This window comes from Gekko japonicus, unplaced genomic scaffold, assembly GCF_001447785.1.
Source record: "Gekko japonicus isolate JY-2015 unplaced genomic scaffold, Gekko_japonicus_V1.1 scaffold2090, whole genome shotgun sequence".
Taxonomy (NCBI): Eukaryota; Metazoa; Chordata; class Lepidosauria; order Squamata; family Gekkonidae; genus Gekko; species Gekko japonicus.
In genome coordinates this window covers 207,409-223,184 of record NW_015164255.1, presented here as the reverse complement: position 1 = coordinate 223,184, position 15,776 = coordinate 207,409, and the positions used below count along the sequence as shown (strand labels likewise).

The following is a 15,776-nucleotide window of genomic DNA, read 5'->3' as shown; positions in this document are numbered from 1 at the left end:
AGTAACTGGTGATCTTCGAGTGGTCATCTGTGCATTCACACCGCCCGCCCTCCTTCCCCTCTGCTGTCAGCTCCTGATTTTTTGATAGGTGGTGATTGGCGGCGGTGCTTTTAGTCTCCCATTGGTGTGAAGCACAGAGACCACGAAGGAGATAAACAGGTTGCTTACCAGGGACTGGTGATCTTCGAGTGGTCATCTGTGCATTCACACCGCCCGCCCTCCTTCCCCTCTGCTGTCAGCTCCTGATTTTTTGATAGGTGTTGATTGGCGGCGGTGCTTTGAAGGAACTGGCGGGATCTCCGCGCCCGTCCCCTCTGGGCATGCGTGCTGGGGTTCCTGCGCATGCTCAGTGGGACTCGCGCGAAAATCCTTTGAAACATAGCTTGCTACGGCACCGGTTGGGTCAGCGCAGGCGCACTAAACCCATTGGTGTGAATGCACAGATGACCACTCGAAGATCACCAGTTACTGGTAAGCAACCTGTTTTTACTCTATTTTTTTTTAAAAGTTTGAGTCCAGTGGAACCTTTTAAGACCAACAAAGTTTTATTCAAGGTATGCGCTCATACCTTGAATAAAACTTTGTTGGTCTTAAAGGTGCCCCTGGACTCAAACTTTGTTCTACGGCTTCAGACCAATGTGGCTGCCCCACCTGGATCTAATTTTTTTTAACTCTCAGTTCTGAGAACTTAGGTCTATTCACGGCATCCAGAGCTCCTTCATGAAAGGAATACTGTCCGCAACCAAGCAAAGGGCTGCCTCCAGATTAAACTGGCTATTTCAACCAATTTCCACTGCAGTCTCCCCCCCCCCCCATGTCATTCTTAAGGATCCCCTGGACCATTGTGTGGAGATTAACAGAATGGGAGAGGCAGGAAGGTTCCATTATGCTGATGGAAAATTTAGCCTGGACCCAACCCAAAGGACGTAATATATGACCCAAACACATCTCTAGATACGGTTTCTGAGTGGCAACGTCCGGGATCACTGCCAGGAATTTCCAGATGAATCCATAAATCAGGGCCGGCCCAAGGCTTTTTGGTGCCAAAGGCAAGCTATAAGCCTTGGCACTCCAACCCCCCCCCCCTTTGTCTTATACTTCTCATTCATAAAAGGCTTTGCTGGTCCCAGGAGGAAGTGGAAGATCCACTTTCCTATTACCCCTTAAAAACCCAAGCAAGGGCCCTGTGGGAAATCCCTTCCTTGCTGCAACCTGCCTCCTCACCTTATATGCCACGCTGGGCCCAGAGAAGGCAGGGTGCTGCCTGAGCACGCCAGGCCCAGGGTAAGCTACATGCTGCCCAGGCACCTGCAGTCTGGGAAAGGTGACCCCCCCTCCCGGACCTGGCCCTGCCACGGAACATCGCACCTGGTTAAGTAGCACCTGGTTGTGGCCAGGCCCCACTCTGCAGGCAGCCCTCTGAAAGCCAGTTTGGTGTAGTGGTTAGGAGAGAACCAGGTTTGATTCCCCACTCCTCCACATGCAGCTGCTGGTGTGAACTTGGGTCAGTCACAGTTCTCTCAGAGCTGTTGTCTCCAGAGCAGTTCTCGAAAGAGCTCTCTCAGCCCCACCCACCTCACAGGGTGTCTGTTGTGGGGAAGGGAAAGGAAAGGAGTTTGTAAGCCACTCTGAGAGTCTGAGTGAAGGGGGGCGGGGTATAAATCCAATCTCCTCTCCTTTTTCATTAGTCATCCAGGCCTTCTGCCACCCCTCCACCTCTGTTGCCCTAGGCAATCGACTAAGTGAGACTAATGGACGGACCGGCACTGCCAGCAATACACTACATCATACATTCTGTTCTTTATGAATCGTTCAGCTAGGAAGGAGTAATCCCTGGCTGGCCTACTTAATTCCCCCTCTTTCCTAAAATAAAAATCCTCTTCTGTTGTGTCATTCTGTCAAGAAGCTTTTCATATTTGGAGCTTTTGTCTAAGAAAGGAGTTGGGGGCTGGGCAAAACACAAATTGAAAAAGTCCCTCTACCAATAGGTGGTTTTACCTTTTGTAGTGATATGATTTCAGTCTTTTCATAGAGAGGGCTGTTCTGGGAAAGGAAGGCCATCACTTGCAGCAAGGCATGCTGGGTACAATTCAAGCTGACTCGGGTCTGTTCTTCCCCATCAACCCTTGGAAAATTTGTTAACAGACATGCTTTAAAAAGGATAGCAGTTAAAGGCAGCTAGGATCTTAAGAACTTGACCTAGTCCCTGGACTACACCGACAGGGGAAAAGTACAAAGCCACCTGCCTTCGGTTAGATGAGGAAAAAAGAGCACTAATTTTAGGATAGCAGTTAACAGAATGCAAAATCTCTTCTGCTGGACGAGCAGTACAAGGAATTTGCCCTGACCTGGATGACCGGGGCTAGCCCGATGTCATTAGATCTTGGAAGCTAAGCAGGGTCGACCCTGGTCAGTATTTGGATGGGAGGCCACCAAGGAAGTCCAGGGTCCCATATGCAGAGGCAGGCAATGGCAAGCCCCCTATGAACGTCTTTTGCCTTGAAAACCCTATGGCGCGGGTCCCTAGCGTGGTGTCCGTGGGTGCCTTGGTAAAATGCTGGCTACTCACAGTTACCCTGTTCACGTTAACAGACATATATGCCCACCTGACTTGTGAATACCAGCATGAAAGGAAAGCCCCTGCATAGCTTGCACCTTTCCTGGTGCCCACCAAGTGTTCTTAGAAAGTGGCTGGGGCCAGGTAGGGCTTTTCTCTAGCAAGGCTTCTAACTGGCCGTGCAGATTTTTTTAAATGTCATTTTGGCAGAAGTTGCCTCCACAGCCCAAGGATCTTCCCTGTGTGACTGAAGGTAAGCAGCAGCAGCCATTCTGTGGCTGCGCCCATCACACTGTCAGAATTCCAGAGGTGCCCACGGGGTCAAAAAGTGGGGGGACCCCTACCCTATGGGGTCGCCACAAGTTGGCTGCGATTTGATGGCACTTCCCCCACCACGGGGAATTATGTTAACACCAAGTTAAACACCTTAGCAAAACTATCGATGAATAAGATGAAACAACTAAACCAGACCGACAAAGTTGGAGTCCGGGGGCACCTTTAAGACCGGCAAAGTTTAATTCTGGGTATAAGCTTTGGTGTGCAAGCAGCCCTTCCTCAGATTCAGTTGGTCTTAAAGGTGCCACTGCACTCAAACTTTGTTCTGTTGCTTCAGACCAACATGGCTGGCTACCCACCTGGAGATTTCTAGGGTATAAGCTAAAATCGAACAAGACTTCTAGAGCTGGAATCCCTTTGTCAGATTCCAAGACAAGAATGGAACAGACGGACGCCGACCTGACCTGCGAATACCAGCCTGAAAGGAAAGCCCCCTGCATAGCCTGCAACAGTACCTGGCAGGGACAGCTGCAACGAGGGACACACCTGGCATCTCACGCAGCCCTGGCAAGACGGTTTCCGCAGAGCAAGAGCTAAATTCAATCCGGTAACCCCCCTTGGTAGGGTAATTAGAAGCGGTGGACGAGTGCAAAGGCGTAGTGGTACAGGAACCTAAGAAAAAGAGAGAAAGGAAAATGAAAACAATATTTACTGAAGCACATCTGGCAAAACTCTACCACCAGCTAACTCTCATAATTTAAGGATTAGAAGAAGAGGAGATTGGATTTATACCCCGCCCTTCACTCGGAGTCTCAGAGCGGCTTACAATCTCCTTTCCCTTTCCCGTCCCCTCCCAACAAACACCCTGTGAGGTTGGTGGGGCTGAGAGAGCTCTTTTGAGGACTGCCCTTGAGAGAACAGTTCTGAAAGAACTTATGACTGACCCAAGGTCACACCAGCAGCTGCATGTGGAAGAGTGGGGAATCAAACCTGGTTCTCCCAGTCCCAGATTAGAGTCTGTGCTCCTAACCACCACACCAAACTATACCAAACATTTCACCCATTATCTTAACATTTCATATACGTACTGGTAGAATTTCATGATCATATTTCAATGCTTTATAATCACCGTCTGGAGTATGCTTTATAAGCACAGGCAGGCAATGCAGAAAACAATATTATAAGAGCAATATCTGAATCTGGTAGCACCATAAAGATCAAGAAGATTTTCAGGATATAACAGTCAGATACCCGAGGAAGGCAACTTGGACACTCAAAAGTCTGTACCTCGGAAATCGTGTTGGTCTTTAAGGTGCTTCTGGGTTCGAATCTCACTCTTCTACTGCAGGCCCAACAAGGCTACCCATCTGAAACAATATTATGATAAGATATGGGAGGAAAACAATACCCAGCTAGCATGTAATGGAGACAGGTTCTAGCTAGTCTAGCTACGATGCCCCTGTAGTCTGGGTGCTAGTGAATCCATTTCCCGTGTTCTATTAAATTGTCCATTATACATTAAGATTCAAGAAAAATTTCTGAACTCCCTTCTCCATACATGGTGTGGCCTCCCTGACAGTGTCAAGGTTCAGCGGTTACTTTCAGGACACAACTCGCTCATAACCTCTAACGTCACCTGTTTTCTCCAGTCTGCAGTTCAATTCAGGGGAGCTATTTATTTATTTATTTATGTTTGGATTTATATCCCACCCTACCCCGAAGGCTCAGGGCAGCTGACAAGGGCACTATGTGCCAAGGTTATAACAATAAAACACATAATATAAAACAATAATTTACAATAAAATATAGTAACAAATTTACAATACAAATTTAACCAAGATGGGTAGATCTTAACCTCCATAATAACTTCCTGAGATCTTGTCATCCAATCCCTGCCCGGACACCTCGCTCCCCCCAGTGGGGTCCAGATAATCATGATGGTAATACAACAGTGCATAGGAGGCGAAGGTGGAATAGTAGTGGCGGCGGCTCCTACTCAAAGGCCTGGCGGAAGAGCTCTGTCTTACAGGCCCTGCGGAACTGAGAAAGGTCCCGCAGGGCCCGGATCTCTTCCGGGAGCTCTTTCCACCAGGTAGGAGCCACCACCGAAAATGCCCTGAAATTGAAAATTGATCTATTTCATTTTAGTTGGCCTTACTATGGCTTTGTGACCTCAATGCATTTGTTAAAATTTTAATGTACTTCTATCTTTGACATGCCAATAAAGGTTGTCTGTCTGTCTGTCTACTTCCTTTATTTACTTTGAATGCTTTTCACTCACTTCTTGGTCCGAAAGATCTGCAAAACAGCTTACCAAAAAAAGGCAGCAAAAATACCTTTTTTAAAACATGCAAGAAGACCAAATCGGCAATAGCAAAAGACATTTGCCTTGCATCAAGACAAGACTCTCGAACATTAATCTATCATTTGACTGGGGCTGTCTCACCGAGTCCTTTGGCAAGCCAGGCGTTGACGCCGTGAGGTGCGGCGTCGTAGGCCGTGTGGGGAGAGTAAATACCGACTCGGTTTTCCAGAGCTCGGATCACCAGGCGCTCTTTCCACGTTTGCCACGTTACACGCTTGAGGGGTTTGAAAATGGGAGGATGATAGGAAAGAATGAGATCAGCTTCCTTCTGCAGGGCCTCTTCCATCACATCCTCCGTGAGGTCATTGGTTAGGAAGAGAGTGTTCACCACGTGGGGAGGGCTGGGCTCGACCAGGAGGCCCACGTTGTCCCAGCTTTCGGCCAGCGAGAGCGAAGCGAAGCCGTTCAGCGAAGAAACCAGGGCTTTTAGATCCATGAAGGCTTGGGACCTCAAATCAGTCAAGGACCGTACGTGCAAGAGCTTCCGGGGAATCCGTTTCAGAAAGGACAGTGGCATGCAGATTTCTAAGGAACCAAGAAGGCACGGAAAACAATTGGGAATACTGAAGAGGAGGAAACCACAGTGTAAAAGTGCTATTACAGAATGGCAACCGTTTTCAGGCACTAGAATGACTTCTGCTCAACGCAGGGCTGAGAACAAATGGTTCTATGACATGGCAGGTTATTTTTCGGGCACCCCATTTTCTTTGCCTGCCTAAACGTACAGATTCCTGTCCATATATGGGCACGTGACATGGGCCCATATTCCCTTCTAATAAGCAAATATCCCGCTTTTGCATGGGAGGACAGGGACCTCCTGGCCCCACTGCTGGACCTCCTGATATCACCTAAGATTTTCGGCTACTGTGTGACGGAGTGTTGGGCTGTTTGGGCCACTGGCCTGATCCAACACTGGCTATTCTTACGTTCTTGTGGTTTGCTTTAACCATAGTACAGCAATACACTTGTATTGATGCAAACCATGGTTAGCGTTGATAAGATTCCTTTGTAACCAGGGCTCACAAGTGGACCTTTAAGCCCTCACTTCAACTTGAGTTTCTGGGGCTGTCCATCAACACAGATCGACATCATGGCTGAAATACACCATGGAGGAGGGAAGGGAAGTGCAGAAGGCTACGGCACATTCCACAACTCCTAACTGTGTTTAAGAGACTGGACATAAGAAGAACCCTGCTGGATCAGACCAGTGGTTGATCTACTCCAGCATCTTGTCTCCACTCTCCGGAGCCCCCATTTTCTCCAGGAGAACTGATCTCTGTAGTCTAGAGATGAGCTGTAATTCTGACGGATCCCCAGTTCCCACCTGGAGGCTGGTATCCGTAGTTGGGATTTGGGGATGGAGCCTGGGCAAGAGAGGAACCTCAGTGGGATACAATGCCGCAGAGTCCACCCTCCAAAATATCCCTTTTCTGCAGGCGAACTGATCTCTGTAGCCTGAAGGTGAGCTGCAATCCCCGGGGATCCCCAGGTCCCTCCTGGAGGCTGGCATCCCTACCTCTATGGCCTTACACTCCTACTGACCTCCCGCTCCTCCTCAAACGTCACCCTCCCCAGGTGCTGCCTCCAAATCTCCAGGGATTTCCGAAACTGGAGCTGGCCACCGACCCCCATTGCAGCTGGAGGTCCGGTTAGGCACAAGAATAGGAGCCGAGCCTTACTCCCCAAATAGTAATTAAAAAGCACCAAAAAACCGCCCAAACACACCAATTATGGGTGCCAGCCTCCAGGTGGGGCCTAGGGATCTCCCGGAATTACAGCTCATCTGCAGGCCAGAGAGATCAGTTCCCCTGGAGGAAATGGATGCTTTGGAAGGTGGGCTCTGCGGCATTCAAATAAGGTGGGCTCTGCGGCATTCAAATAAGGTTGCCAGATCACTCCAGGCCACTGGCGGGGGATTGTGGGAGAGGGTGGCCAGATCCAGGTCGGGAAACTCCTGGAGATTTGGGGGTGGAGCCTGGGGAGGACGGGGACCTCGGTGGGGGGTAAAGGTAAAGGTTTCCTTGCTCGAAAGCCAGTCGAATCCGACTCTAGGGTTGCGGTGCTCATCTCCGTTTCAAAGCCGAAGAGCCAGCGCTGTCCGAAGACGTTTCCGTGGTCATGTGGTCGGCATGACTAAACACCAAGGCGCACGGAACGCTGTTACCTTCCCACCGAAGTGGTACCTATTTATCTACTTGCAATTTCTTGCTTTCGAACTGCTAGGTTGGCAGTGGGGGGTACAATGCTGCAAAGTTCACCCTCCAAAGCACCCATTTTCTCCAGCGGGAAACTGATCTCTGCAGTCTGGAGACGAGCTGCAATTCCAGGGGAGGAGGGTTGCCGGGTCCCCCCTAGCACCCAGCAGGGGATAAGGGGGTAGGAGTACTACATCCAGGTCGGGAAACCCCTGGAGATTTGGGGGTGGAGCCTGCGGGGGACAGGGACCTCGGTGTGTGTGTGGGGGGGGCCCAATGCCCCAGAGCCCACCCTGCAGAGCATCCATTTTCTCCAGGGGGACTAATATCTGCACTCTGGAGATGAGCTGCAATTCCGGGGGGTCCCCAGGTCCCACCTGGAGGCTGGCGTCGCATCCCACTGAGGGGTCCCCGTCCTCCCCAGGCCCCATCCCCAAATCTCCAGTTGATCCCCCACCCGAATATGGGGGCGGGCCGCCCCACAAGGCCCTTCAGCCCCTCCTCGGGTGGTCCCGCAACCCCTCCAAGCTCGCCGCAGCGTTACCTTCCGAGCCAGGCGGGAGAGCGAGCGAGAGGGAGGCCTCCGAGATCCGGCGGCCTCGCCTCCTTCCTGGCTCCTCCTCCGCTCCCAGCGTGCTCTCCTGGTCGGGAAGATGCCGGTGCTGCAAGCCTCGGCTAGGCGGGGAAGCGAGCAGGCGCTGTCGTAGCCGCCGAGGCGCTCGTGAGTCTCCCGGGGCTGGGAGCCAGCGCGGGGAGGCGCTTTATTGCGGTCGGTGGGAAGGTTTTGCTGGGGTGGGATGGGAAGGGGCCACCACGGTTGGGGCTCATGCAGAACGGCTCCCGGGAGCCCGGAGATTTGGAGATTTAGAGATTTGGAGATTTGGAGATTTGGAGATTTGGAGATGGAGTTTGGGGAGGACGGGGACCTCGGTGGGGTACAAGGCCGTAGTCTTGGGGTTGCCAGGTCCACGTTGGGAAACTCCTCGAGATTTGGGGGGATGGAGCCCGCGGAAGCACGGAGCCCGCAGCCGGGTGCAGTTCCGCAAAGTCCACTTTGCAAAGCATCCATTTTCTCCAGGGGGACTGTTGTTCTCTGTAGTCTGGAGATGAGCTGGACCTCCAAGGGATCCGATCCCCAGGTCCCACCTGGAGGCTGGCATCCAAATTAAAAAGAGCCCACCCTCCAAAGCACCCATTATCTCCGGGGGGGGGGTGTCTAATCTCTGCAGTTTGGAGAGGAGCTGGACTTCCTGGGGATCCCCAGGTCTCACCTGGAGGCTGGCGCCCCTGTAAGAGTCCACCCTCCAAAGCATCCATTTTCTCCAAGGGAACGGATGTCTTTACTCGGGAGATGAGCTTGTAACCCCAGGGGATCCTCAGGCCATACCTGGAGGTTGGCACCCCTAATTTGTGTGTGTGTGTGTGTGTGTGTGTGTGGAGGGACTTATTTTGTATCTTGCAAAGTAGTCGATGTTGCGCTGCAGCCCTGAGGTTGGCATCCCTATTTTGGGTGTGTGTGTGTGTGTATGTGAGGTTGGCATCCCTAATTTTTGTGTGTGTGTGTGTGTGGAGGGACTTATTTTGTATCTTGCAAACTAGTCGATGTTGCGCGGCAGCCCTGCGCGCCCGCACTTAGACGTTATACTTTTTAGAACTTTATCGATCTTGAACACTTCAATCCTTTACTAGCCCATTTTGTATTTCGTTTCCCTTCACTTCTTTGCCTCTCTCTCTCTGTCTCTCTCCTGTCCGGGTCAGAGAGAAGACGAGAGCGGAGGAGGACAGCCGTCCGGGAGCGGGCGTTTCTCTCCGTCTCGCCTTCCATGGCCGCTCGAGCCATGGAGCAGCCGGAGGGCGGCGGCGGCGGCGACTCCCTCTCGGAAGAGGAGGACTTCGAGGCTGCCCTCCTGGCGGACGGGGACCTTCGCGGCGGGATCGCCGAGTCGCCCTGCTGGGAAGCGCGAAAGCCCGCGAAGAGGCGCCGCCTGCAAAAGACGACTGGGGAGCCCGACGCCCGCTCGAGCCCGCCGACCAGCGGCGACGGCAGCCATTTTACGCGCCCAGGCGAGGCCCGCGGAGAGGGACCTTCCCGGCCTGCGGAACAGCCAGGCGTCTCGGGGACCGGCCAGAAGGGACGGCAGCCGCCCATTTCAGCCTCCGTTGAGCCCTCAGCCTGCCCCAGAGACTCCGTGCCGGGTCCAGGGATGGGGACTAACGTGGCTCAACAGGGGCCCCTCCATGTCTCGCCTGAATTTTGCTCGTGGGTGAGGCAGGCGGTGAGGGAAGAGATGGAGAACCTCTTCGGACGGGGACGTGTGAGGCCAGACAGTGCACCCTCTCCGCCTTCCTCCTTTCCGTCCCTCCCCAGACGCGACAGGTCAGGAGGCTCCCTGATGGCTGCAGGAAGAATTAGAGGTCCCACTAGTACAGTGGCACAAAAGGAATCAGGCAGCAGGAAAAGATGCAGGGACGGCCCCCTGAGGGGTCCCGATCCCTCTTCCGAGAGCCATATAGATGACAGGGAGGAGGAAGAAGAAGATACAAACATCCCTGCGCAGTCCGCCAGGTTTTTTAAGGCAGAGGACTACCACTATCTCCTGTCTAAGACACTGGCCGCGTTAGACTTGCGGGAAGCGCAGGGGGGAGAGGAACAGACACCCACAGCGCCGGGTTTAAGGCGCAGGCCAGAGGGAAAGGAAGAATTTCCCCGTAGATCCGGTACAACCGAGAAGGTCTTCCCCTTCCCGGAGTTCCTTGAGAGACAGCTAAAGGCAGAATGGTCCAAACCTATGGCTAATAGGCGGTTCCCGGGCTTCGTTAAAAAATTGTATGCCTTACCAGCGTATGCCGATGAGTTCTTACAGGTTCCCCGGGTTGATGCTGCTGTCGCAGCGTTGCAGTCGGAAGATGGTCACGGATCCCTCAAGGATAGCGCGGCCAAAAGAGTTGACTTTGCGCTCAGGAAAACGCACGAGGCCTTGGCCATGGCCATCAGAGCGTCATCTGCGGCCTCCATTGTATCCAGAGCAGCCATAGTCTGGACCAGAAAGTTGCTTCAGTTGATTCCAGATAACGATCGCCGTCTGAATGAAGGCATTAACAGAATACTAAAGGCCCTGTCCTTCACAGCGGATGCAACCTTGGACGCCATGATTTTTTCCTCTAGGGCCATGGCCTCAGCAGTAGTGGCCAGGAGAGCATTATGGCTACGCGCTTGGCAAGCAGACGACCGCTCAAAAGACATAGTCTTAGCCTACCCATTCCAGGGGAAGAGACTGTTTGGTGACGCACTTGACAGGATCTTGGTGGAGACGCGAGACAAGAAAAAGGCCCTACCCAGAACCTTACGACACAATGACAGAAGGCCTTTGGGGAATTATTCCTTTCGTGCCCAACACGTATTACCTAAATTCAAACAGGAAGTGAGACGGTCCAATTGGAATCAGTCAAGATAGGCATTTAGATTAGCAGAGTCACCCTGTAAAGTCGTAACTGTTTAAATTTTGACCATGTTTAGTCAGAATTTTATTCTATTTTCACTTGGTAACAGCTTGTTTGAAATGTTGGCCTTTTGAACGTCTCTTTCACAATGTTATCAAATCTGTGTTCCTGAATTACTTTGTATTTGATATGGTTCTGTACTGGTTTCTATGTCCCCTCTATGGCTTTATTGCTTAGTTTGTAATTTGTTCGTTGTTGGAAAATTTGGAAATAAAAAAACAAATGAATCCCCTGGAATTTCAGCTCATCTCCAGACTACAGAGATCAGTTCCTCGGGAGAAAATGGGTGCTTTGGAGGGTTGACTCTAGGGCACTGCACCCCACAGAGGTCCCGGTCCTAATCAGGCTCCACCCCCAAATCTCCACTAGTGTCCCAACCTGGAGCTGGCAACCCTGACCCCCCCCCCCGGTGGCTAGGGAAGATCTGGCAAACTTAGGGGAAGCATAATCGTATGTACTTATTTATGAGGGCAGAAAGCAGTCCTAAATGCTGGCGTATCCGTTTGCTACTTAAAATATGTGTCAATTCATTTCACCACAAGATTAAAGAAAAGGTTCCCAGATGGAGGGAATGGTGATCCATCCACTCTCTTTCTTTCTGATTCTTTCCCCCTCCTCTTTCTGAAGGAACCTTGTGAGTTTTGTGGCTGAGCAGGGCATCTGCTGTTATTTCATTTATTATTGATTTTATTCATTTATACCCTGCCTTTCTCCCCAACACAGGGTAGCTTTCATAATTCTTCTCTCCTCCATTTTATTCTCACAGCAACAATCCTGTGAGGTAGGTTAATCTGTGACTGGCCCAAGGCCTTCCAGCAACCTTCGTTGGCAGAGTAGGGATTCGAACCTGGGTCTGCCACAACCTAGTCTGACACTCCGACCACTATACCACGATAGTTAGGGAAGAGCAAAGACCTTTAGGGCTTAAAGGTACGTTTAACGGTAGGAATTCTGCACTGAGTCCAAAATCAAAGGGATAGCTGTGTCACGGCCAAAATAGGGCTTTCTAGGTTAACAAAAACCATATTCTGGTTTACATTTTTTAAAAGTAATTTTCTATTTAACATAGTTAACGAGAATTACAATAGTGGCAAAATGTAAAACTTCAAATAATATTGATATTTCAAGAGAAAAAGCATAGCCAGTTATCATAATACAATAATTATATCTAAGCTCGATACATAGTCTTCTTTATCTGATATATATTCTAAAAAGGGAAACGATATTGAGATAAATTTAGATTGATAATCATTATTGTTTTGCTCTACAGATTCTGTTATTTTATCTGAAGTACAGAGTTCGCTAGTCTTTATTATCTGATCAGTGATCAAAAACAGTCTAGGAATCTTCCACAATTTTGCTATAGTTACTGGTTCACATTGTTGTCAGCGAGATCCCCCTTCTTCAGACGCGAGTGGATCACAAGCTATGCAGGCATTTTGATTTTTGGCCAGGATTCACTCTGCATTTGAAGGAGTGGGCTCTCTAGGCCAAGGAAATTTCTGCTTGAATAAAATCTTGAATCCAGGTGCATCGAGACTCCTGTTTCTTTTTCCATTCGGGACAGGTTTTCTGCTCGGCAGCTATGTCCCACTTCATGGTGAATGCAGCAGCAGAGTTCTGAGGCAGTAGAGCGTGCTGGCGGTGGAAAGTCCCATCCAATCACAGCCCATTTATGGCGACCCCGTAGGGTTTTCGAGGCAAGAGACATCCAGAGGTGGTGTGCCATTACCCGCCTCTGCGTAGCAACCCTGGATTTCCTTTGGTGGTCATCCAAGTACTAACAAGGGCCGACCCTGCTTAGCTTCCGAGATCTAACGAGATGGGGCTACGCTAAGCCATCCCTTCAGCTCACAGTGTGGAGTTAACGTTTTTAAAGCTGTTGTGTCATAAAGGAAGAAAAACCCTAGTATATTAGGGATAATTAGGGATAACCACGCTCCCTGTTGTTATGCTAGTTTTGCACTCATGAGGTTTCCATGTTTGGGAGCTTTCAGAAATGCGATCTGCCACCTGCAGTCTGGTTTAACAGTGCTGGGCTGCTCCTGGGGAGACCCAGGTGCAAATCCCTGGGTGTCCGGGGGGGCTAATCATTCTCCTTTAGCCTAACCTACCTAACGGGGTTCTTGAGAGGATAAAACAGAGGAGGAGAGAATGTTGTAGGCTGCCCTGAATTCCTTGGAGAAAGGTGACAAAAAAAATAAAAAGTGTTATAGTTCCCATGTTTCATTCTCTGTGTGAGAAGCAGCCATGCTGTGACTCTGAAGAATCCATAAGACACCCCCTGGTCAATCCACTGTCACAAAAGTTGGCTGTGTTTGCCTTGATATTCAGCTCATTTCTCTTTGGGGGGGGGCAACAGTGGGAGGGCTTCTGGAGTTCTGGCCCCACTTCTGGACCTCCTGATGGCACCTGGTATTTTCGGCCACTGTATGGCCGAGTGTTGGACTGGATGGGCCATTGGCCTGATCCGGCATTGGCTTCTCTTATGTTCTTAAGGTAGCTGAACTAGATAAAAGCCTATCGGCCATTTCCCCTTCATCCTTTTTCCTGTTAGTAGGGTGTCGGGATAAATGTCTCCAGGATTTCTTCGAGTGTCGCTGGGGAGGAAATGAAACTGTTTTGTTTTTGCAGAAGGCTTTCAGAGTATCAAGTGCTTTGGGTCCGTGGCCAGCACAGATGGTGAGATCGATTGTTTCTTTATCGCATTTATCTGTTTTAGTTATACCTTGCTTTTCTTCCCCCATGGAGGATCTCCAAAGTGGCATGCAATGTTGTTCTTTCCTCCTCCATTTCATACTCACAAGAACAATCTGTGCGCTAGATCAGGGTGAGGGGTGACATGATTGAGGTTTATAAGATGATGCATGGGATAGAGCAGGTAGAGAAAGAGGTACTTTTCTCCCTTTCTCACAATACAAGAACTCGTGGGCACTCCATGAAATTGCTGAGTGGTCGGGTTAGAACGGATAAAAGGAAGTCCTTCTTCACCCAAAGAGTGATTAACACTTGGAATTCACTGCCACAGGAAGTGGTTTCGGCTACAAGCATGGACGGCTTCAAAAGGGAATTAGATAAGCATATGGAGCAGAGGTCCATCAGTGGCTATTAGCCACAGGGTATAGATAGGGGCTCTGGGGCAAGTGATGCTTCTGTCTTCTTGGTGCTTGGGGGGGGTCAACAGTGGAAGGGCTTCTAATGTCCTGGCCCCACTGCTGGACCTCCTGATGGCACCTGGTATTTCTGGCCACTGTGTGACACAGAGTGTTGGACTGGATGGGCCTTTGGCCTGATCCAACATTGGCGTCTCTTATGTTCTTATGTTATGTAAGGTCTTATGAGCTGGCCTGGCCTAGATGGTGCAGGCAAGTCTGATCTCATCAGCTGACGAAAGCTAAGGAGGGTCAGCCCTGATTTGTCCTTGGATGGGAGACTGCCAAGGAATGCCGAGGTCACTGTGTAGAGGCGGGCAATGACAAACCGCCTCTGAACATCTCTTGCCTTGAAAACCCTCTGGGGTCACCATAAATCAGCAGCGATTCGATGGCACTTCCCACCATCACCCCTGGTGCGGAGGGTGGGGGTCTAAGGAATTCTGAGGAAAGTTTTAATAAACTTTCATAAAATTAGTGAATATTCTCAAGCAGGCTGCCACCACAAAATGGCTACCAGTTGCAAAATGGCTACCATGCAGGAGCTGGGAGCTTCCCCATACTTGCTTCAGTTATAGCCTGCCTCTTACCTGACCTAGATAGGCCGGGCTAGGCAGATCTCGGAAGCTAAGCAGGGTTAGCCCTGGTTAGTCTTTGGATGGGAGACCACCACAGAAGTCCAGGGTTGCTGTGCAGAGGCAGGCAATGGCAAACCACCTCTGAATGTCTCTTGCCACCTTTGAAAACAATACAGGGTGGCCTTAAGTTGGCTGCGACTTGATGACACTTCCCACTACCACAAGGTCTACAAAATAGCCTGTGGCCCCGGCCACACGTTCTGGAAAACGCAGGGGGGAGGTGTGGCTATTTGCGCCGTCGCATTCTGATCCGCCATTATGCGCTCAGACGCAATGGCGGCACACCAGGGTTTCGTCCTTCGGTGCGCGCTGCAAAGAGGATGGCCAGAGGGAATAGGCGCGCGCCGGTGCGATCGCACCGAACAAGTCCGTCTGCAGCCCGTGGCAAACCATGTGCTAGTAGATCTTTGCAGGTACTTTTTAACTGCGCATATTTGGCAGCACGCCACGGGTTGGCCATGGGTGCGCTACGGTTGCGGTGTGATCGCACCCCGGAAATCCGCCCAGCATTCATGCCTTTCGCACGGCAAATTCTCCGTGTGACCGGGGCCTATAGACCTCTTTCTGGCTCCTGGTGAATGAGTTATCTTAACTCTGTTTAGCCAGATTAAGCTACCTTATACTGAATCATTGGTCCATTGGAAGTCAGTATTGTCTACTCAGACTAGCAGCAACTCCCCAAGGTCTCAGGCGGAGGTCTTTCACATAACCCACTGCCTGCTCTTTGAACTGGAGGTGCCAGGGATTGAACCAGGGACCTCCTGCGTGCAAAGCATGTCCTTTTAGGTGTGCAAGAGCTAGTTCTGTTGATTTCCATCGGGTGGGTCCGCATGGGATATGCCTGAAGATTTGGGGATGGACCCTGGGTTTTTAAATTTGGGTTACTTCATTTAGCTTTGGATTCTACACATGAATAATAAGACGAATCCTCTCGCCACCTCTTAGGCGGTGACGCTGCACACGGATGTGGGAGACATTAAAATAGAGCTGTTCTGTGAGCGAACCCCCAAGGCATGTGAAGTAAGTAGTTCAGCTTCAACAGAGACCCCCTGAATTGTCTGCGCATAATGTGAGAAGCTGCCTCCCCCCCCC

The 15,776-nt window shown here is 50.7% G+C and overlaps 2 protein-coding genes across 5 annotated transcripts in view; one reads left to right on the top strand and one right to left on the bottom strand.

Annotated features, from left to right (window-relative positions):
- NIF3L1 (NGG1 interacting factor 3 like 1) overlaps nt 1-11,129 on the bottom strand; it is an 18,961-nt gene extending 7,832 nt beyond the window's left edge. Inside the window, exons 1-4 of one of the 2 annotated variants that reach the window (XM_015408679.1) lie at nt 10,232-11,129; nt 5,280-5,723; nt 3,349-3,505; nt 1,999-2,125 (exon numbers count right to left, since the gene is read on the bottom strand). In XM_015408679.1, the coding sequence (XP_015264165.1) occupies nt 1,999-2,125; nt 3,349-3,505; nt 5,280-5,715 (720 nt within the window). In that variant the 5' untranslated portion in view covers nt 5,716-5,723; nt 10,232-11,129. Of the gene's footprint in view, nt 1-1,998; nt 2,126-3,348; nt 3,506-5,279; nt 5,724-7,937; nt 7,995-10,231 lie in introns of those variants that run through there. The other variant, XM_015408678.1, reaches the window with a different exon arrangement.
- Nucleotides 8,028-15,776, top strand: part of PPIL3 (peptidylprolyl isomerase like 3) — a 17,198-nt gene continuing 9,449 nt past the window's right edge. The window contains exons 1-3 of one of the 3 annotated variants that reach the window (XM_015408680.1): nt 8,028-8,114; nt 13,529-13,576; nt 15,630-15,704. In XM_015408680.1, the coding sequence (XP_015264166.1) occupies nt 13,574-13,576; nt 15,630-15,704 (78 nt within the window). In that variant the 5' untranslated portion in view covers nt 8,028-8,114; nt 13,529-13,573. Of the gene's footprint in view, nt 8,163-13,528; nt 13,577-15,629; nt 15,705-15,776 lie in introns of all 3 variants that reach the window. The other 2 variants (XM_015408681.1, XM_015408682.1) reach the window with 2 other exon arrangements.